Source organism: Leuciscus leuciscus, assembly GCF_965113295.1.
Source record: "Leuciscus leuciscus genome assembly, chromosome: 21".
NCBI lineage: Eukaryota > Metazoa > Chordata > Actinopteri > Cypriniformes > Leuciscidae > Leuciscus > Leuciscus leuciscus.
The window spans coordinates 18,546,023-18,569,403 of NC_138745.1; the positions used below are offsets into that span (position 1 = coordinate 18,546,023).

A 23,381-nucleotide genomic window follows, 5' to 3' on the forward strand; every position below is an offset into this window, starting at 1 on the left:
CAGATTACTTTTTATGACAGGATGGAAAGTTCATTAAGGCTCACAAGGCGCTCAATCAAGAAATCAGTCTCACGGTCTCTCACGTTCATGCAGATGAATATTGAGCAAACACTTCCATTGATTTCTGTCACTTTGGTCCACCACATGTTTCCCTAATGGATTAAACTGCTGATGACAGTCTAAATTAACATCTGTCCATCATAATAAAGTTTGGGCATTGAGGGGATAAATAAAGTTCTCTCATTTAAAAAAGCCAAATGTAGTTATGCCAGTGGGTTAAATCTCAGTGAGCTTTCTCTAATCTGGATCTTTAACATCCTGAATGTTCGACTGGCAAATGTCAAGTCACTAGCACAAATATGCTAGGATTTGTTGCTAATGATAACTGACAATAAGAGACTTAATACTGAACACTGATAATTGACTATACCAGTGCAGTGCAATATATTCGACCCCTATATATGGAGCTTGATCTTTTTCAGCCATGTCTCACCTTGAGAAGTGTTTCCAAATGTTTATTTAATACTGTACAGTCAAATACTGAAAAGAGCCTCAGTTAAAAGTGTGGCACAAATGTTTGGTTAAACATTAGGGGAGCCAGCACAGACATATAAATTCAGACAGCTGAGCAAATAAAGACACTAATTAGGCCAAACTGAGATGCCAAACTGCTTGCACAAGAGTACAGTACATGCTGCAGAGTTGACCTGCTTGCAAGGAAACTGGAGGAAGTTTGAGGAACAACTTTTTTGAAGAAAGAAAGAAAGTGGCAGTTTATTTGTAAATCCATTCAATTTCTTGAGTGCTCCAGTCTGGTTTGACCCATGGACCTCTCTCAGACACCCACATCACATTGCTCTGTAGATTGCAAAATAAAAAGCAACCAAATGCCCATTTTTGATTTACATCCACTGCAATATTATAGTGTCTGATAATAAAGTGTCTATAGTTAAATAATAAAAACAAAACAAAAAACAATCCAAATAATACAATTTGAGGCTTCTGATTGGCCAACGTGGCTTTACGATTAGGGTTATATCGCCGCCTGCTGGTGTGGCATGCTCTTGACAGCGCGGGATAGCGTGTTTTTGCGTTTTCATGTAGGCGGAGATTTCTTTTAAACCGAGCATGTGTGGACGGGATTTTTTTTTTTAAACGCAGGAGGAAAAACTCAGGTTATAAAAATACCCGTGTCCGTGTGGACTAGGCCTTATTCTACTTACCTGAACCCTGACACCTAACCCTAACCTAACAGTCTACTAAAACTCTAATGAGAGTTAGTTGACATGTAGTTGACAAGTTACTTATAGATAGTGGAAACTCTTTTGGGGACCATCAAAATTAAGCGTTCCCCTTGATATATGGAAATACTGAAGCCTGATTGAATCACGCAGTGAAACCGCATGATCCTATGGCTCTGCAGCCTGCCGAAATGGGCAGGGCTACCAATCTATATAAGTGGGCCGATCTCGTCATATTTTTCAGAATCTTTCTTCTTCAGTGCGAAGATGTTCTCCTTGCTGGACTCCGAAGATAGAAGACAATACATTGGCAGCTTTAAATACAGAGGAGTGATCGAACTCCATGCAGGACTCCACCTCCTACAACCCAAGGAGCAAGGTAAAGTTAAGGAACTGGCTTGAACTTGTTGCTTGGTTTGGAGTGGTTAGCCCTGGAAATGCCAGGCCACAGCCGCTCATTGAATGATTTACTGCAGCCGGGGCACCATCAGTGAGCCGCCCGCCAGGAATCTACCTCCTTCGTTCATGTTGAACTTACAAGTGTGACGCACCCCCTACTCGGCCGCGCTCACTCTTTTGCTTCGCCGGCCCTTACCACTGTTGACAGTGCTGAAAGCTTCTCCTGGAGGGGGCTGTCGTAGAACTTACTCTGCGACCTATCCAGTTGGATCCGCTACTCATGCGATGGCGGTCCCTAAATTGCTTCAAGTCAAACTTCTCTGAAGCTCTGTGTGCAGTCCACGTACAAACGCAGGGCACGAACGGGGCACAGCAATGCAAGGGCCGGGTCTGCCTCCTCTGGAGGCAGCACTTGCTAGTTCACCACCTGGTACCTGAAAGGAGTGGTGGGAACTTTGGGCACGTACCCAGGGCGGGGACTCAAATTCCAGGCCTGTTCCGTTGACCGAAAATGCGTGTCAGTAAAGTCAGATCAATAATTTTGTTAAAATTTAAGAGTGCCCAACTAAGCAAGCCAGAGGCAACAGTGACAAGGATCCAAAACTCCATCAGTGACAGAATGGAGAAAAAAAACTTTGGGAGAAACCGGGCTCAGTCAGGGAGACAGTTCTCCTCTGGCCAACGAAAAACACGATTCATTATGATTCAGGCTGAAAAGAAAGCACGACTCTGATCGGGCATCGGGTTATCCAGGTGGGAAGAACACCAATCAACGAAAAGGTTCCACCTCTTACGCACCTAACATGCTTCTGACTCCAGAGGAGGAGATGACTGGGAATGCTTGGCCAAACCCTATTGGCCACTCCCTCTGAGAAGGGACCTCCTTTCCCAAGATAAAGGGTCAATCTGGCATCCCCAACCCGAGTTGTGGAGCCTCCACTTTTGGCCTCTTGATAGGAGCCTTCAAGCCTCCCAGAGGTCGCTTCCATTCTCTCTTTTCTTTCGGAGCTGTTGGACGGCGGACACACTCCGTCCATGCTCAAAGTACACATGGCAGCTATCGCGATGTACCATGCCCCTATAGCTGGCACAAGTCCTGCCGGCCTAGACCAGGCTCCACCCTCAAGGGTTTTTCTAGACTTGCTATACCCTCAGACTCCGGTCAGCAAACCCAAGTCTGGCTTTTCTGGATATCCTACTTCCCTTAATCTAGTAGTCTGCCTGGGGCCCTCCTCACTGAGTGCCGCTGGGCTACGGCTTTGCTGGAAGGCTCCGTTCTGCGCTGGTAACACAGTGTTTTGCAGCCATTCCCCATAGCGATCAGAGAAGATCCTCTGACGCAATGTGAACCGTATCTAAAGGGAGCGAGCATTGCGTTTCCTGCCGTGCTCGTGCTGCTGTTCAGTCGAGAAAATCTGCAGTCGGTCACGCCCCTTCTGGCGGGCTGAAAGGCTATTTGTCCGTGCAAGTACACAGACATGCACCAATCAGGCTTCAGTATTCTGAGATAACAGAGTTCCCCCATACTCGTCAGACACTGACCCAACGCTCATTCCCGTATCTCAGGGAACCAAGGTTACGTTAGTAACCGGAGCAATTTCTTGCCAAGGGCACCAGGCAGTATCACCACCAAATTTTTGTGTTTTCCCTCCTCCAAATTCCCAATATAACCCCTGTTCACCTTCATGGGAATAGGCAGTTTAAAGACACGAAGGTCCAAAAAATTATCTATTGTGCAGATGGAGAATAAATTTGGCACAGGTAGGACATACATACACTTTCCAAGACAGAAGAGAGTGCTTTTGGAAAAATTGACTGGCCATGACACAAAGTGGAAATCCAGAGGTGTTGTGACCGACCTGTAGAAAGTGAAGAAATCCACTTTCATGAGCTCAGAGCCCAGGCAGTGTCTTTCTGCAGAGCGGCGCATCTTTCAGAACATCAACTCCCAGAAAGCAAAGCTGTGTGAACCAGTCTAGTGGGTCTTCATCAACATGATGCTGAATGACTTTCCCATTTTAGAAACTAAAGAGTGATGAACACACACACACACACACACACACACACACACACACACACACACACACACACACACACACACACACACACACACACACACACACACGCATGCGCACACACACACACACACACACACACACACACACACACACACACACACACACACACACACACACACACACACACACACACACACACATTCCCTCCTCAACCATCTAAAAATGAGATAGCTGTCTCTTTTTTATGATCTTTTGGCAGCATTTTCTCCTCATTGAAAGCAGTGAAAGTCCAATCACTTAAAAAGTCGATGGATTCTGGCCGTGGAGAAATTCTGTCCTTGGCAGATGAACCTTAGATGAAATCACAGAGAAAATATGAGGCAATGGTACCGCAACCAGAGCTCCACACACACCGCTGTGCAATGAGACCATTCAGGAGGGAGAGAGAATGGAACCATCTGTAACACATTCAATAAAATAAACACTGTAGTGTTTTGTCTGTTTAGAAATTTTAAATACCATGACATAAGTATGAAATCAAAAATGGTACATGGAGACCAATATAACTGATATTCATGAGTGTATTTTTCTTCCGGACAAAGACAAAAACAATAACTCAAGTATATGTCATATGTTGTATACATTTCTAATCTAAAGGAATCACCTCAGGAACTTTACATTGAAAAAAATAGAATATTCTAAGCAGCATTTCATGTTTGTTACATACAACATACATTTCCATTTTTTTAAAGATAAAATATCAACAAGGGCTTCTTACAAAAATACATTTTGATCGTTGCAGTACAAGGACATTCAAGGGACTATTCTAAACAAATATTATTCAGTGTCCACACATTATTTTATATTTTAAAGTCACCTTTTTAATGTGAAAACAATTGCAAAATAATATTTTCTATTTTTATTGTTGATTAAGATTTTTAACTCAGATTTATGTGATTTTATCAGATGTATTTTTTCAGGGAGATTTGTAAGGACGTGGAAAAATTCACAAATAGACTGGAAAAAAATTTTTTTGAACTCTGAGAAATTAGGTAGTTTTGGTATGCTCAGAAATTCAAGCTTTCTCTTTGCCACATGGCCTCTGTGTGTATAGTTGTAAGGCAAGGCAAACAGTTTTTAGCCTGTTATGCCATGTGGTCAGATGCTGTAGAGTGTCTTTGGTGCAATATGACCAGACTAATATACTGTAATGTGGCCCAGCAAATCCCTTAATTCTATTTTGCAATAATTAAAGGAACACGCCGACTCTTTGGGACTTTAGCTTATTCACCGTATCCCCCAGAGTTAGGTAAGTCCATACATACCCTTTTCATCTTCGTGCGTGCCGTAACTCTTTCTGACGCACCCACCGCTAGCCTAGCTTAGCACAAAGACTGGAGGTAAACGGCTCCAGCTAGCATACTGCTCCCAATAAGTGACAAAGTAACGGCAACATTTTCCTATTTACATGTTGTGATTTGCATAGTCACAACGTGTACAAAAAACAAGGTCACATGAGACACAGCCATCTTCTAACCGTATACATACTGGGAACTATATTCTCAGAAGGCGAAGCACTGCTACTTCTGTGTGATTTACTCCAACTCTGAGGGAACTCTCTGCTCCTCACCACGGGGCTTCTCAGGTGCTGCGAGGAAATCACTCCGCCCAAGTAGCAGTGATTCGCCTTCTGAGAATATAGTTCCCAGTATGTATACAGTTAGAAGATGGCTATTGGCTAATATGGTTATTTTGTCACTTATTGGGAGCAGTATGCTAGCTGGAGCCGTTTACCTCCAGTCTTTGTGCTAAGCTAGGCTAGTGGTGGGTGCGTCAGACTGAGTTATGGCACGCACGGAGATGAAAAGGGTATGTATGGACTTATCTAACTCTGGGGGATACGGTGAATAAGCTAAAGTCCCAAAGAGTCGGCGTGTTCCTTCAAGTATAGTTTCTTCCTTTGCTTTGACATTTCTTTCTTTGGACAACTTGATTCAGGATTTATTCTGACATAAAACTGGCAAGCATGACTCAAAAGCTTTGATTTAAGACAGCAATTATGAACATTATACCTATGTTTCTATAAAATCCGAAAAAACAAGCCAGAGTATTACAAATTGTGAGGAAGATTTTAACTCATTGCCGGCCAGCCATAAACCAAAATGACACGACAGTAAAGCTGAATTCTTTCTCAATTATGATGCCACGGAAGTATGATGACATTGTAAAACCACTATTCGATGTGTTTAGCAAAGTTAAATTCAACTTGTTTTTTTTTTTTGTTTTTTTTTTTAAATGAGGCACATATGCAGAGGTCACCAAAACCATGTAAAATAAATGGTATTTTTGAGAGCACAGAGGTATAACCTATAATAAATAAAACCCCTTAAGTGGGCAAAATCAAAAACAGACCAGCTTAAAAACCCCTTAGAGGATGTTTGAAGTTCTAATCAAGCCCAGAAGCTTTAAACACCAGGAGCCTAGTATTAAACCACTTAAAGTGACCTAAAAATGCACATTCTGTCACTCACCCTTATGTTTTTCAAAACCTTGTAGGGCTTGTTTTGTCCGTAGAACACAAAAGGAAACAATTCTGTAAATCAACTCTTTATAAACTCAACGTCTGTCAGAATCTCTTCACAAGATGATGTAATATAAAGGCACTGCCGCATTTACTTGAGATTTTCATATCATGTGACATTTTTAAAGGGAGCTACCATCAAATGCAAATTGCTGAAGGCCTTTAAACATGACTTTTTATAGCGTCACTTTGGTAAATAAACTACAACACAGGAAGTGAAATAAATCACAATGTTGTAAGTGACAATCTTTCGACAAAAAAACGAATGAAACTAAACAGAAGAGATGGGTAGAGCACATCTTCAGAACTGGTCCATTCAATTTGCTGTCTGTTCATAGGATGAAATTAGTGCAGGGTATTTCAACCTAGCCAAAGTCAATGCGTGGTCGATATTCAAGTACCATTGGGTATACCTGGAGAAAGAGACATGTTGTAGATGAGTGTAAAATTTCCTTTTATGACGATATGCAAGCTTTATATTCACATACATTTATAATTAAATAAAAAATTATCATTCAATATAAAAGTATTTTATGATCACTGATTACAAATACAATATAATTCAAGTTCATTGCAAGCTACCCCTGCTGAAATCCCGCATTGCTGGTCACCATCAGAATATGGTGTGTTTTGCATGCTGGGATTGCTCATCAAGTTTATGGGAAAAGTTCATCCATAGATTTTTAACAATTAAACACAATTTTAATAGTGAAGTTGAAATCACACTGACATACTGTCATTTAACAATTTCTGAACGAACAGTAACACACATTTATGCCAAAATGTCCATTTTGTCGAGTATCCTCATAAGAGCAGTCTTAAATGAGCATTAAGAGTTGTGAGAGAATGAGACGCGTGTGAGATCCACGTCTCTGTCAGCAGCGGCAGATCTTAAAGTGACAGCAGCCACTAATTATATGACATTGATTATGGGTTTATGTGAGGATTGTTTGAAGTTCACTTAAATTAAAAGTTGTTCTTTTTTTGAAGCCTAATAAATGATTATTTTTTTTATTTTTTTTATAGCTTTCAATTACACTGCAATGTTGAATGGCTATAATTAATGTTTAAAATTGGGGGATTAATCACAGAAAAAATGTGTAATTAATCTAGTTTTTTTTTTTTTTTTTTTGACAGCACTAATTAAAACATGTACATATATCTTCTGTGGAAGCCTCAGGACCAAAAAAATGTTCGTCCAATCATTGCATTCAGTCCTCATAGCTCCATACTCCATGATAGCCTTGTGCAAAAGTTACAGTCATAATGCTAAAATTAATGAAGAACCTGCTCAGTTGAAGAGTGTGGACTCGACTGAACCGACTGGAATTAACCTTAAAGTTTTATGGCTGTCTTAGTTACTTTGCTTCACAATGTAAGTACCATGAAGAGCAAAACCACACAACTTGCTATGAAGCTCCTTTAGGTAATAAGGTCTGCCGCACTGCTCATCCCAGTGGAAAAGATGAGAGGATTCAGATTTCACGCATAAGAGGAAAGGAGGAGATACTGGTATTCTCGTGGCTTACATTTTCTCCCCGAAGCCTCCAGCGGGTCATGTAGATGAATTCCATGGTGTGGTCTTTACCCATGATCTCACCATTGCATAGAACATCTAGCTGCAGAAACAGTTAGTGATTATTAGATCTGTTTAATTGTACAGTAGTACAAAACACCAAAGCAAGTATCAAAGAAACAAAACATAAACAGCAGGAATATGGTAAGTGATGAAACACATGCAAAGATATAAAAGAAACACACTTGAGTCCCAGACAAAAATATTTAATTTGTAGTGTTCCTATATCTGTCACAGTTATGTTCTGTTTAGTACGGAGGCCCAATCATGACATGCAAGAAAAAAAAGTAAATCGTGCGCACGATTTCTTTCCCTCGATTTGCTAAATCGTGTGCACGATTTACTAATTCGATTTAGCTAATCGAGGGAACGAATTAGTAAATCCTGCACATGATTTAGCCTAATATTTATTTTGCTGCATGTCATGTGCGGGGCTCCGTAGTTTAGTTTCACTTGCATGGATTTTTTGTTTGTTTATCTTCAGTTACCTGTTTCCTTTGTTCTAGATTTTCACCAGTCATTAGTTGTCATGGACATTGATTAACGAGCACACCTGTCTGTATTTAGTTCATAACCTTGTCTATTTAAGTGCCTCATTTCCTTTCTTTCCTTATCCAATATTGTTTGTGCCAAGCACTCTGTCTCGTGTTGTTTGCTCTTGTTAAATAAACCTTGTTGTTGTTATTTTGAACCATTTAATCTGCCTTCCTCATCATCATTGGACTTGAATCATGACAATATCATTAGCAATGTTAAATTCATGTTGAATTACCATGTACTGCTAAAACTTATGTTTATCCCACTATAAGCACTATAAGCTTTGCATAAATGTGCCTGCAAAATGCATAACAACATTAATATACACATGAGATTTAATCAAAATGCAAAGGCAATATGTAAATTCCAATAAATCATTCTATCTTTGTACAGGAAAATGGTAAACTACATAGACTTAAGATATCCAAATGTTACCTCATAAGAACTGGGAAGCTTTAACTTCAGACTTAAAAACTTCTTAATTGTTCCAACAGTCACTCTTGTTGAGCAGCGAATAAATTTTTTCATTAAACCCTGGAAAACAAATAAAAAAGACAACAAATTTCCAAAATGTGTCTCAGAATATTAGAATGAAAATTTCTGAAAGATCATGTGACATTGAAAACTGGCTGCTGAAAATTCAGCTTTGCCATCACAGGAATAGAAAAAAAAAAAAAAAATTTAAAAACTATATCTTAATGGGGACTGCAGATGAAAATTATTCTGTATGGCTAAATCTGGCACATTTACATGATGGACTTATGGGCTCATGTTAATTATTGTGCATTGTCCCTTTTAAAATAAAGAATGAAGAAATAGAAAATGTCTCAGTTACTATTGTAACCTCCGTTCCCTGATGGAGGGAACGAGACGTTGTGTCAAGACTGACATTATGGGTCTCACATGGGAGCCCAAAAACACCTCTGATTCTTCCGAAAAATTCATTGCTGTGTGCAAGTAGAGCACCCGGCTAGTTGCACGCAGCTTACCTGCCCATACCTTACAACACACGGGACGAAACTGGCTCAACCTGGAAATTCACGAAAAGGTATTAGGTGTCGCCGAGCCAACCACTCTGCAGATAGAGTTTGCAGTTAAACAGTCACTGCAGGCTAAAGCCCAGGAGGAGGCAACACTCCTTGTGGAGTGAGCTTAAATGAAGGGGAATGGCACGATCCCCTGTGCCTGATATGCCAAGGCAAAAGCATCCACGATCCAGTGGGCCAACCTCTGTTTGGAGACAGCCTTCCCCTTCTGCTGTCCCCCAAAACAGACAAAGAGCTGCTCAGACTAGTGTCTAAAACTCAGCGTGTGGTCCAAGTAAATACGGGAATGGGAATGTAGTGGACACAGCAACGATAAGGCTGGGTCTGCCTCGCCTAGGGGTAGTGGGAACGTAGTCTGATAGGGATTATGTGAGAGTATCCCAGTCCGAACTCAAGGCACAATTCACTGACAGAGAATGCCTGCAGGTCCCCAATGAGCGTGGTCAGTACCATCTTCAATGAGAGGGCCCTTAGGCCCAGCAGCTCAAAAGGAGCTCTATGTAGACCCGACAAGCCTAAAGAGGGATACCATGAAGGAATAAGGCGTGGCCTAGATGGATTCAACCTCCTGCCATCTTTGAGGAACCTGATTATCAAGTCATGCTTCCCCAATGACTTACCCTCTACTAAACTGTAATGTGCCGCTATGACTCGACTGCGCATCTCTGTGGGTCTTCTCCTCTGGAAGCACACCAGTTAAAGAACCGACTCCATTTCAAAGCATAAGCCCGGCTCATGAAGTGGGCTCTAGCCTGAGTGATAGTGTCTGCCGCTGGTGATAGCCCACACAAGTCTTCCACATCCCATCCAGGGATTAGACGTGGAGGTTCCAGAGGTCTGGGTGCAGGTGGCAAGTTGTCCCCTGTCCCTGAAAAAGGAGGTAATTACTCAGGGGAATTCACCAGAAAGGGGCTGTCGCAAGGAGCTTGAGCTCCAAGAAAGGGTTGGACCAATACCTGCAACCAGTAGGTCCCACTCTTCGTTCTCTCTGACTTTGCACAACGTCTGTGCAAGCAGGCTCATTGGGGAAAAGCTTACTTGCACAGACCCCGGGGCTAGCTGTGTGCCAGTGCATCCGTGCCGAGGGGGGCCTCAGTCAGGGTTCCTGGGTAGTAAACAGTTCTATTTGTGCCTCGCCGAATCAACTCCAAATCAGCTGAAAGACCACTCTCCATTAGGGGTGTGAACCTACACTGGTCTCACGGTTCGGTTCAATTACGATTATCATGTCATCGATTCAGTTCAATTCGATATCACGATGCACTGCATCCTCAATTTTCAATTTTACTTCAAAAGTGATGTGTGCGCGCGTGTGTGTGCGTGTGCTCGCCTGTTCGGGAAGTCGCAGTGACAGAAACAGTGACATTTCAGTTTAAGTTTCAAGGGAGTAAAGCTTGTTTATGCCATTAAGAAAAGGAAAATCTGTCAAATAAATGTTGTTTTAAAGAAATGTTCATTTAAAAGCAGCGCTCATTAATCAGTGTATTATGTTACCATTAAAGATGCGCGCATCAACCGTCGCCGAGTCCGCTGTTGAAGGTGATGATCATCCATTTATAATCACGCGTAACAACACAGAATAATTGTAATTTGACCATCGGGTGCGGATACTTAAATCAGAGAAAATGATTGGGGCGGGTGGATGATTTGTTTTTGGCTGCGGATTCGGGTGACGTGGGAGCTCATCCGCTTACTCTAAAGCAGTCAGACTCTGCCAGGCGTTAACAGCTTGGGGTGAAAACGGCTAACGTGGTTTATCAAGTTAGTGGTATTACCTCCTGCAAATTCTATTTGTGCGTGACATAAGCGCACACAGCACGTGTCTTCTGCAGGTCGTGCTTACCAGGTTGTTCATAAAAGCTGAAATGTGCCAAGATGTAGGCTTTTAAAGTAGTTAGAGCATTTTTTCTTTTCTCGCACTCACGTCTCACCTCCCTCTGTCATTGTATGGTATCGCGACAAAACATGTACGCAATAAATGACGTCAGAAAAGCGTCAGTACATTATAATCGGTTATGGTCTATTACTGAACCGATACCGAATCGTCCTCGTCTGCATCGCGATGCATCGTAGAAATGATTAATTTCGACACCCCTACTCTCCATGGAGCGTAGGCTGTCATAAGAGCGAGTCAGCTGTGTGATTAAGGTCGCCTGGGACATGAGTGGCTCACAGTGACTTCAGTTGCTGCTGACTCCACAGGAGGAGACGGTGGGCGAGTTGGGACATGCGACGAGAGTGGATACCACCATGGCAATTGATATATGCCACCATCGCCACGTTGACCATTTGGATCAACGTATGCTTGCCATGGATCAATAGCCAAAACCTCCTCAAGGCTAGCAGCACAGCCAACAACTCAAGGCCCCAAGGAAGTTGATGTGCCAGTGCAGTCGGGGACCTGTCCAGGTTCCCAAGGCTGCATGCCCATTGCATCCAGCACACTAGTCAGTCTTGGAAGAGACTGTTGTGACGACAACACGTCTGGACACTTATTCTAATTGAACTCCCACTCGTAGAAACGCAAGGTTTGTCCAAGGACTTAAAGTACAGCGACAGATCGATGTGATGGTCACTCGATGTGTGCATCTTGTGACTCGAGCATGAAGCCAATGCTGAAGTGGTTTCATATGCATTAACCCAAGTGGCGTTACTGCGACTGTTACCTACTCTTGTTAGAGATGTGCTAATTTCGCCGAATGCAGTTCCTGCATCAATCCTGGCTCAGAACTACCCTCATGCAAATCTTTTAGTGCCTTGGTCTGCAGGATGGTGGCCTGCCCAGCAGTACTGCAAGGCCCCGCCGTTAGAGACGGAGTAAACTTACATGCCATAGAAGGGAGTCTGGGACGATTCTGCCAGGTTGACAGTTCATCCTCATCTGGAGACCTGAATAATAAATTAGGCTTGCCATAGGACGAACCGCCTAACCTAATCCATTAGCTCAACTAGGAGAGACGAGCGTGCTGAGGAATAGAAGGTCTGTGGGGACTCACCCTGCAGAAATACATCCATTGGTACCCTCAGATCACACTAAGTGCTCGCTGCCGAGGCCTCGTACCTGGAGGTAGAAGGACCAGGACGCAGCGAGAGCATGAACCATCCACAAAAGCTGCTCCAGCATGGGGATGCAGCAGCGATAGGACCGTTTTAATGGAGACAGGTGTCGACCACATCCAGAAATACACATGCAGAAAAGCATCTTTAAAAATAAATTTTTGTCCGCATTTACTCTTTTAGAGAAAATGTCTGTTTTATGGAAAATTTCTCTTGCTAGAGAATCTTTTTTGGAAATATCTCTTTTTACTCTTTTGCACTAAACTGTGTGTGTGGAAGAGAGAATCGCTGAAATGCGCCATACAGAAATCCAACGAAGCTTTTAGGCAGAGGTGAGTGGATAGAGAAACACAGATACATCTTCTCAGCTCCGAAAAATAAATCTGAATGAGTGGAGCACACCAGCCTCCTTTTATACCCGTAAGCCCTCCAGGGGAGTGGCTGGCATGCAAATTCCCCTCGCCAGTTCTTATTGGCCTTTTCTGAAGTATCAGAGGTGTCTGGGGCTCCCAAGTGCAACCCCTAGTGTTATTCTCGACGTCAACGTCAAAGTGGCTGACAGATAGTGAACAGTTGTTTTAAACTGTAATTATATTACACAATATTACTGTTTTTACAATATTTTTGATTAAATACATGTGGCCTTGGTGAGCATAAAAGACTTCTTTCAAAAACACAATATATATATATATGAAATAAAGCTTAATGTAGTTAACATGAGACTATATGAGACATCACGTTAACAAAGAAAGAAAGAAAGAAAGAAAGAAAGAAAGAAAGAAAGAAAGAAAGAAAGAAAGAAAGAAAGACCAAAAGAAAGACCGAAAGAAAGACCGAAAGAAAGAAAGAAAAAGTTATTAGCAAGCAGGGAGATAATGGTAAATTGGAAGCTGATAGAAAGGATTGAGCATTGGAGTCACACTGATTGATACCAGGCTTTAGTAAAGACTGAGGATCAGTCTCATCTTTAATCTTAAAATGTCAAACACAAGGATCTTGTGGGGAAAATCTGATCCCGGTTCACCTTTCCCTTATAGGGAATGAGGGGGCAAGGCCAATGCATAGATAAGATAAAGGAAGCATAAGACATGGAGTGGCACCCATAAATGCTGACAGGGGGAGGAGAGTTATATCGCAAAATTCAAGATGGCTAACCTTAACAATGTTCTCTCCCATCTGCCCATTGTTACGCAAGCAGTCCAGACAGATGGCTATCTGAGTATCACTCCTGTGGTAGTCCCCATCACCTTTATCATCATCCTCTTCATCTACTCGGGATTTCTTACAAATAGGGCCATCCTCTGGAAAAAGACAAAACAGTGGTGCTTATGCTAAAGGATTGCCATTTAAATCATTTAATGAAGGTTCTGAACTGTTGTTTTATCTACTTTTCACACAGATGTTCTCTTAAATAACTGTACAGTTGCTTTTTTATTGTACTAAATTGAGCTAATGACACTGTTGTCTTTTATAGAGCTGCTTTACAGCTCAAATTTGTTTCATAATTGATGAATTTTTCAAAATGAACACTGTTATTTTTTTGTTTATTACTGTGAAGCTGCTTTGAAACAATCTGTATTGTATAAAGCTCCATGTAAATAAATACTTTTACATTTATTTACTTTTTGTACTCCCAAATATTGTTAAAACACAAAATCCCTGTATCCACCAATATACACATCTTATTGAAGATTTCCTTGAGAAAAAACTCAACAGACTTCCTATGGATTTCTTGCAAAAATTTCATTTAAAAAAAGTGCTTCATTACATGCTTCTTCGACAATGTGGGGCAAAAAAGCAAAACATTTCAGGCAAAGCTGAATAGACATGCTAATCCAAAACAGCATCTGCATCTTTTCTCAGATTTTCTTTTATATGAAATAGATAATATTCAAAACAATGCTCTTAGGAAAATTATAAATGTGGTAATTATCTCATCATTAAGAACTATTTGCAGCTGCAAACACTTACAAGTTACCTTGGAGACTCCAACTACTATGAAAGTCCTTCATTTAGGCTCATACAGAGCACAAGGACTGTAGATTATTATTGAATTTTCAGCAGCCATTATTGGTCAGTGTCACATGCTCAAAAATGTGCTGATTTGGTGCTAAAGAAACATTTCTTAACTAATGTTGAAAACAACATTATTGCAGCTTAATAATTTTGTGGAAAGCAAAACTGTTTTTAACATAGCTAACAATTAGAAGCATTGTTAATAATTGAGCACCAATAATGATCATATAACCATTAAAGTCTAAGAGTTTAACATTTTCTGTGTTCATCTTTAAAGTTGTAACTGAATAAAATAGCTGTACAGAATGATTCTGTGGTTCCCTCTGGAGTCAAAGAAGCAGAGAGACACCTATACTGATGACTTACATCATTCTACCACCTGAGTCAAGGTCACAGAAACAGATTGTGGGTAGATTAATTTTAACTGTGAAGACATTTCTTGATAGGGAACAAAAGTTATACCAAAAGTCTGATGAAAGAAGTTTAAATGCTGAATACAGCAAAGTAACCTGTACCATGAGGTCACATTGGAATGATTCATAGCTATGAGAGCCTAATGTGTTGAATTAAAGGGATAGATCAGCCAAAAATGAAACTTTCGGAAAACATTTACAGACCCTCATGCTGTTTCAAATCCATAACACTTTCTTTCTTCTGCAAACCACAAAATATGTTATGCAGACTTTTCACACTGTTCTTTTCCATACAATGAAAATTAAGTGACCAGGAGCTGTTAAGCTCTGAAAAAGGACAATAAGCAGCATAAATGTACCATAAAACTAGTCCATACAACTTGTGTGCTGTATTCTAAGGCTGCAACGGAAATCGTATACTTTCCTACTGCATAGTAGGCGAAAAATAGTGTGTGAATTAAGTAGTATGTTCAAATTGACAGTATTAATAAAACAGTAGGCAAAAAGTTCCCAGGGCAACTACTACTATCTGCAAGACTTTGAAGTGCGCATCCAATGAACACTTCACAATCCCATGAGGCCATGGGAGAGGATTTGTGAATGACAGTGAAGTGACACAACTGACGCTGGTAGGTCACATGGCAAATACTCAAGACAAGACAATATGTGATTTCTGATGCAGCCTAAGTCATCTGAAGTCGTACAAATTCTATTTGGGCTATTTAATGGTGCTTTTTGTCCTTTTCAGAGCTTGACATCTCATTGTCACCATTCACTTTCATTGTATGAAAAACAGCAGTGTCAACATTCTGCAAAAATTATCTCACATTTCATTCAGGTTTGGAATGACAACAGAGTGAGTATATGAATGAAAAACAAATTCAGATGAATTATCCCTTTAAAATAGAGAAGCTCAGTGGTAACATGGCTATCAGGTGAGTGCAGATAATTTGTGAGTCATTTTACCATTAGAATTTTCTTTCGATTTGTTTCTTCTCCAAAATTCCACCTCTTGCTGCTGTTCCTCTGGAAGGAAAATGAAAGGCAGGGAAAAGGTTAAATAAATGCCAGATGATATTTGGTATCTATATATAACACACAAGTTACTTAAAATGGCTCAGTAAAATACATACTTTCTCTAAGACCGGGCACAAGTTTGAATATGACTTCTTCAAGAGTGTTGTCCAGCCTTTGGAGAAAAGAAATGTGAGCTACCAGAACACATGATGAGAGACATATTTTCCCTGTCCCATCTGTTAGCAAGTTCAGGCTAATGCTGCTCTAGATCTTGTTATCATGTTATCATTCTGTCTGGTGTTGGGGTGGAGATGCATCACTGGTGTGGAAAGGCAATCCTGCGCTGGGTCATCTCAGCTGACACTCTAGCTTCAGAAAACAATCCGGCTGTTGCCTGGAATGCCTCCCAACCAAGATGCGAAATCAAGTAGATTAATCTGATTAAACCTTATCATGGTTTGTATTGTGGTGTGATCTACAATGCTGCACTGAATCTGATCCCAGATCACTTGAAACAGATTTTCTGAAGAGAAAATTTTGTCTTAGTAGTAGGATATTATGGATCAGTGTCGTTTACCTTAACATCTCCAAGGGATTCGTTTCATGAACCTGGATACCACATTTTGGGCAATCATTGCTGTCCTCAAAATGCTGGACTATACAGCTTTTGCAAACTGTTCAGAAGCAAGAAAACAGAAGAAATTATTCTTAAAAAACTGAATGCACAAATAATGTTACCTGTTTAATGAACATTTAAAACTAGTCAAAATACAATTAAAACAGCTGTATCTGTGCAGTGAACATAATGATGGGCTCTAAACACACTGGTATTTGTGGTTTCTACAATTTTATCCCACAATTGCTTGCATCCCCTTTTACATTTCACAATTGAAATTCTGCATGTTGTACATAAGTACATATACCTAACTTTTTTTTATGCATGTAATAAAGTGTGACCAGAAACACCTATCGCATTCCACCAGCAAGGAACATACCTTATTGATCTGAGAATACAGACGCACAAACCTGTCAACACACAAACTAAATCAAACTGCTTTACCTCATTAATGAGTGGGGGGGAAAAATAGTCACTGCCCACACTGATATTGATATAAGACACAATCAGGTCATCACTGTGTGGAATAATTGGCTGGGTAGAGGGCTAAAATATCGTTCATAGTCCAAACAAATGCATAGTGCATTCAAAATATGGAATTCTTGTTAGGGCATTAATAAACATTATAGCCTATAAAAGAAAAGAAAAATTAAAGCAAGCAGAAATCAGAAACTGACTCAATCAAGAATATTATAGTGAAAATATTATGAGTGAAAATAGCTTATGCATTGAGGAGAATAACTGTGGTCATGGTGACTGATCAACAGATGACTGTGACACTGTGCTGGTCATGTATTTTAAAGAGTGGGAATATTCACATGTAGTGTGCTTGTTACTTGGCCGATGCAAGAGGAGAGACTGGATCCAAATGCAAGCATAAATTTAACAAAACAAAAGATAACACAAAATGAGGCCTAAATCAAAACCAGAACATGAAACATGATTCAAAAAGTACTGAAACACAGGGGTATATATACACAGGATAACAAATGGGTAACAAGGAACACCTGAGACTGATTAAACCCTAAGGAAACAAACAAGGGCTGCGTTCCACTAAACTTTTAGACACGCACTTGCAAACTTCCCTAAGCACTTCTCCTCGGGGGAATCCCTGCCATGATTATGAAGTGCGTTCCACTTCGTGAAGTGGATGAGGGAGTTTTATATGGACAGACCCTCATCCCCTCGATTTTGACAGAGGGAGTGAGTCTACTCCAATGTACACTTCAAGCAGCTCTATATCCCACAATTCATCTTGATTGTGACGTCACAGCAGATCGTGCTTAACTGTGTGATTAAGTGTATGATATATTAATTATTTTGAGAATGAATCGCATAATATATTCATTATGTTGAGATTTAATTGCATAATACTTGTAGCTGCCTTATGTTCACAGTCAAAGTTTATACTATTGATGTTTTTTTTCATTGGTGTAATTTTGTTTTTCTCCAACAGCTCATATACCTATAGGATTTTATATATTTTTGCCAACAACTTATATGCATATAGAATGGTGCATCAAACAAATTCATAAGTAAAAAAGGGGATTACATAATAAATCAGCTCCAAAGTGAATTCCAAGTGATCAAGGGCTTAGTGCGTTCCATTTAAACCTTATGCACGAGTTCCGCCAGTAGTGGGCACTTGTGCAACGTAAGCAATGATGCACATTCGAGTGAACGAAACGGAGGGAAGTTTGCGAGTGAAGGCCATAAAAATGTTGAGTGGAACACAGCCCATGTATCTACAGAAACAAAGGCAAACAGGAAAGGGGAAGCAGTGCAACAAAGTGAACAGAAAATACACTTCAAAATAAAAGTGCATAAATACAACAAAGGACAAAGAGACAGGGATCGTGACAGTGCTGCACCAATATGATGATGCAAAAAGGATAGTAGGTCCTTTACACCTGACAATTAATTAACACTAAACCCTGATTTTCACATACTCTCTGTGGAAATTCATAGGTGCCTAATCAAGCATTATGAAATTAAATGTCCCTAAAATCAAATAATATCGAACGTTAACAATAGCAGAATGATTTATTAGCCTAAAACACATAGAACAAACTCTGTGTTGTATGTATTAGCATGACAGGTAATACAGTAGAGTTTAACTGGACACAGCTTTACCAGATATATGACAATAAATCATATGGAACATGGTTTCTTCCTCATTCTGCAATCCTAACAAAGCTTGAGCATATATCTGCATTTTATTATTATTATTTAATTATTTGCATTTAGCATTGCTTTTATCACCCACTATCCATCAAGCAATCAGAACAGACCATTTTGGGGTGAGGGCCCATTGGTTGAGAAATCACCAATAAACATTTCCCTAAACTTTCACAAAAGCCCTGGATTAGTATTACCTGGTGACCTCTAGTCATTTGTAATAATTGTGGAGGTTGTCTGTGATCTTAATCCCGTGCGAATCAGCCATGTCTGTAATTCGTACAGTAAAAAATGGTGTCATATTTCTCCGAACACTGAGGTCCTGTGATAATACCTGTCTCGTGCGAATCGGCATCTCTGTGATTTGGCGGGGTGGTATATAATTTTTTCAAGGTTTTTGTTTCCTGTGTTGCTTTTTATCCATCTTTCGCGAAGAATGGAGGCTGTGCTGGAGTGTTTTGATAGTATTTTGGGTGCTGGGTAATATCGCTATAAACCATACAACTATACAATTTGCAGAAAGAGAAAGTTGAAAACCATCAGAAGAGTAAAAACAACAAGAATGATTAGATGGATGACATGTATAGCAGCATGCAGGTAAAGAACATTCTTCTGTTTATGATATATCTAGACCTATAATGACTAGACATTTCCAAGCAATAGCCTATTGACATCATATTCGGGAGAAGTCAGTAAATTCGAGTAAAATCACAGGCTTCACTTATCCCGTGCGCCACACAAAATTCAGATGTGGGTGGGTAATTTCTAAATCACACGAGGTCCCTATATAATACTTATCCAATGCGAATAGGGCTAAAGACTGTAGGTACTCACATGTGTGCAGGCACTCTGTCACAGTGGTTGGCTTGATCAGGTACCCTTTACAGACATAACAGGTGATGAAATGGTTGAAGTCCTTCACCAGGTGTTTCCTATGTGATGTCATTGTCAAGTTACCAAAGTGGGGATGGAGGGAAAACAGATGGTGTAAGGATGAAGGAAGAAGGAAGATTTAACCACTCCGTGGCTCAACTGCTGAAGGGCCCCTGGCCTTCTCGTCCTTCATGACATCATGGATAATTAAACATGCCTTTTAGACAGACCTGTGGATGTGGATTCAACAATTAGACTTTGAAACAAAAATGTGATATCTTTTTTACTTTTTATTTTATTTTATTTTTTACTTTTATTGCTTTGGAACATTATATCTTTATGTGTAATTTTTATAGGTTGTTAAAGGTGAATTCAGTAAGGCTGAATACAAAAATTGCAAACTCTCTGAGCAGGAGGAACTTCTTTTGAAAAAGCCCTTATTTACGCTCACTTTTATTTATGCCAAAAGTACCAGTGGTTTTGGATCTTTTCTGATCAGAGGTACTGACACCTACTGGCCTACTGAAGTATGTTTACTAACTGCACACAGAAGCTTTCCATCTATTTATTTATTTTTTTCTCTGTCTTAAACTACTACTACTCCTGCTACAACACATAATGGACATTCCCCAATTCACTTCTATATTTTCCTATGGTTCATCCTTGATCGGTAGTGTGAGAGCTGCTTGCTTGGACAATTATTTTTCTACTCTTATTCATTGTGTTTAGGCCAGTTCATCGCATATATACTGCACATCTCTGGACTATGTCTCTGCCTTCATTAAGTTGTTAAGTAGGCCTATCTATATTGTGTTTGTTGTTATATTGTCTGGTTTGCATGTTTTTTTTAGATACTCTTTTAAAACCACAATATAAAGTTAATATATGATTACTTGTTATCCATAATTCTGAGTGCAACTTTTAATGTTTGAGAAACTGAATGGCTTACATTTGTTTGAGCAGTCTACAGGTGCATCATCACACATGCGAATAAAGCCCCGCCTACTGCTTCAAAACGAAACCATTGGGTTAAACTCAAAGTACAGAGGGGCTTCAAAAATTACATTAAATAAAAGTCTAACTGCGTTTATCCTTACAAAAAGTCCTGTATAAAGTGGGGAACTCGTGTTATTTTGTAATAATAACAATCAACCGACACAAAATGTGGGCCTGTGAACGTTGTATTTTGTCCTATTTTACATTAGTTTGACGCCCCATATCTTATGTTGGGATCAGACATGAAAGGTTTTGACAAATATATTCAATACGGGTTTGTCATATAGCCTATACTCCAACGTTAATCCTCAGCTAATCCACATTAGCTATGTCGCTTCTCATCTTCACGACAGTAAGTGTTTTTTAAAGTCTACTGTCAAAACTAGTCGGTTTATCCTCACTTGGCCACCTTCAGTGTCTGAGTGTCATTCTCTGCGTCATCTTCCTGTAAAAACCCTGCGCTGCGTTACGTCGATAACGAATAATGAGCGAATAGTGCTGCACTCGTTTTAACTTGCTGCCATTTGTATGTGTCACTTTCAGCAAGCGAGAGGCGAGTGTATTATCGCTCACCAGTGCGCACTAAATAACCAACTCTACCCTGACAACTAGTCTCCTACAGAGACACAGACATGCTGACGAACTTGATATATGACACGAGACCGCATTCCCATCCCACCCGAAACTTTACGATGAAGGGAGAGCGTGAAAACGACACGCAGCTGCAGTCAGACAGTAGCGACCATCTCTTACCTTCTACAAATGATGGGTCCATGTCGATGATGCGCATTGATTTTTACAAACAGGCTTGACCGAATTTGGGCTATTGAAAGTGATGGTTGTAGTAGCGGCACGGAATACGGAACTGCTTTCATTTGAGATGTTATGGGGAAGGGGGCGGAGGACTTTCCAGTTCTTGTTTACGCATTGCTGTTTTATTCATTCCATGGCAGATTGTCTCTGATTGGACACAAACTAGGGCGCAGCCTTCAATTACCAGCTAGTCCGGTAACAGAACCAGTTTATCAATGAAGACAGACATGTGGCAGCACTGTCAAGCTGGTGGATTCGTTATTACTGTATTACTAAGACCTGTACAAGGCAGGTACCTGCTATTATAACTAGGCAAGGTACCTGCCAGTTCATGCAAGACTGTTTTTCATTAATAAGGAGAGGCATAAGTAATAATGTTTTGACATTTCCTCCTCAGCCCCCATAAATTTATATAAATTGACCTTTATTTATTTTTCCACAGCATCACACTAGACTAAATGAAGAAATATATTTTAGGTAAAAATATGGGATGAGTAAAACAAATTTATACTCTCACAAAATGATGTTTTATTAACAAAGTTCGGGAGGATCACGTTCAGATAATTAACAGGAGTGGAGAGCACTCAGCAATCAACGATAAGAGGTGTGTATATATATATATTCAGCAGTCTCACCTCAATTCGTTGACAGTTTAGCAGCATCCCTCCACCACCCCTTGCACACTTCTAGTCCTAACCACTTACATACGGGGGGAGTACTCTGTCTGGGTCCGTGCCGAACTCCGAGCTCGGAGGCCTCCCCCCGGACAGCACGCCAAATACACATTCAACTTTACTCCCTCTAATTGTATGTAAGTGCGAACTCGTGAAACAAAAATGGCCTATACAAATTAGTGTTCAGTGTGCACATCACTGCATGCTCAGATGTTACATTTGTGTGACAACAAGGAACTATCACAGAAACACCGAAACGTGGCTGTTGCAAAATTCCCACAGTTGATGGCAACAGAAAATATTTCACAAAAACTATAGGCAAGAAGCACTTAACTGCATAAAACAAGTGGACTCTGACCATAATGAATCTATTCCACTTAATTAAATATATTTAATGCAAATTTATTTTACAATCCTAACTCCTAATCGTAATGACGGACCCGGACCTGGAAAATTAAGTAAATTATGTAATGTAAATGAATAAGCTTGTAAAAACAGCTGTTTAGTTTTCAAGAAACTGAGCATAACTGCATTCTGTTCTTTCTAACTAACAACTTGTTGGCAGACTGGTGTAGAGAAAGTTCTCTGAATCCCTCTCTCATTAGGAGGCATACCACACATTCCAGTCCCACTGCTGTCTGCTCAATCAGCACCTCACATCAGTCACACTGTGAAAACACAATTACAACCATCAGACAGCACTAATATGTACATATCTGTTACATGAAAGACTTAGCCTATACCTGAGAAATCTAAAGCACAAAAATGCAGAAATGATCGGCTTACTTTACAGTATATTGTATTATAGCAGAACACTTTCCATAAATAGAGTACAAAAGAGGACCTGGAAATGAATAAATGAATGTGTAACTGGGTTGTATGCAAAAATGTGACACAGCAATGAATCTCAAGTCAATATAATGTCTACATTTTGAGATTGAGGTATAATTTTAATTGCTGAAACTGCAAGGCCAAAAACACAATTTTAAGGGAGCAAATGAGAATGTCTCAAACTGATTAATTGCTTGAAGTCCACTCACATTTGGTCTTCCTCTTCCTCTTAGGTGTGATACACACTATTCCTTTATGGGGACATACTTGGATTTCACAAGGATATAATCAATTCATTCTTAAAAATAAACATAAACAATATAAATGTAACTATTCAATATTTATTGCGTGAAAATTATTTAATTTGCACAAATCTATACATAAATTACAACGGTGTCTGGTGTCATTTCTGCCACAAGCAACAATTTTGCTGCTTTTAAGTTATTTTTAAAAGGTTCATGAATTTCTTTACGTCTTTAAAGTCAAGATGTTTTTTTTA

General features: G+C 40.0%; 1 protein-coding gene across 2 annotated transcripts; it reads right to left on the reverse strand.

The window, feature by feature from the left end:
- Positions 1–4,221: 4,221 nt before the first annotated feature.
- Positions 4,222–21,474, reverse strand: pcgf5b (polycomb group ring finger 5b). Of its 2 annotated transcripts, XM_082152876.1 has the most exons (9): positions 21,318–21,474; positions 19,530–19,798; positions 16,479–16,575; positions 16,018–16,073; positions 15,851–15,910; positions 13,611–13,756; positions 8,788–8,886; positions 7,769–7,858; positions 4,222–6,652 (listed from the first exon to the last, which is right to left on the reverse strand). In XM_082152876.1, exons 2-9 carry the CDS (start codon positions 19,639–19,641, stop codon positions 6,605–6,607), a joined length of 708 nt encoding a protein of 235 aa, XP_082009002.1. In that variant the 5' UTR covers positions 19,642–19,798; positions 21,318–21,474; the 3' UTR covers positions 4,222–6,604. The 2 variants fall into 2 exon arrangements, with proteins under 2 accessions (XP_082009002.1, XP_082009003.1); XM_082152877.1 differs by lacking the exon at positions 8,788–8,886.
- Between the last annotated feature and the right edge of the window lie 1,907 nt (positions 21,475–23,381).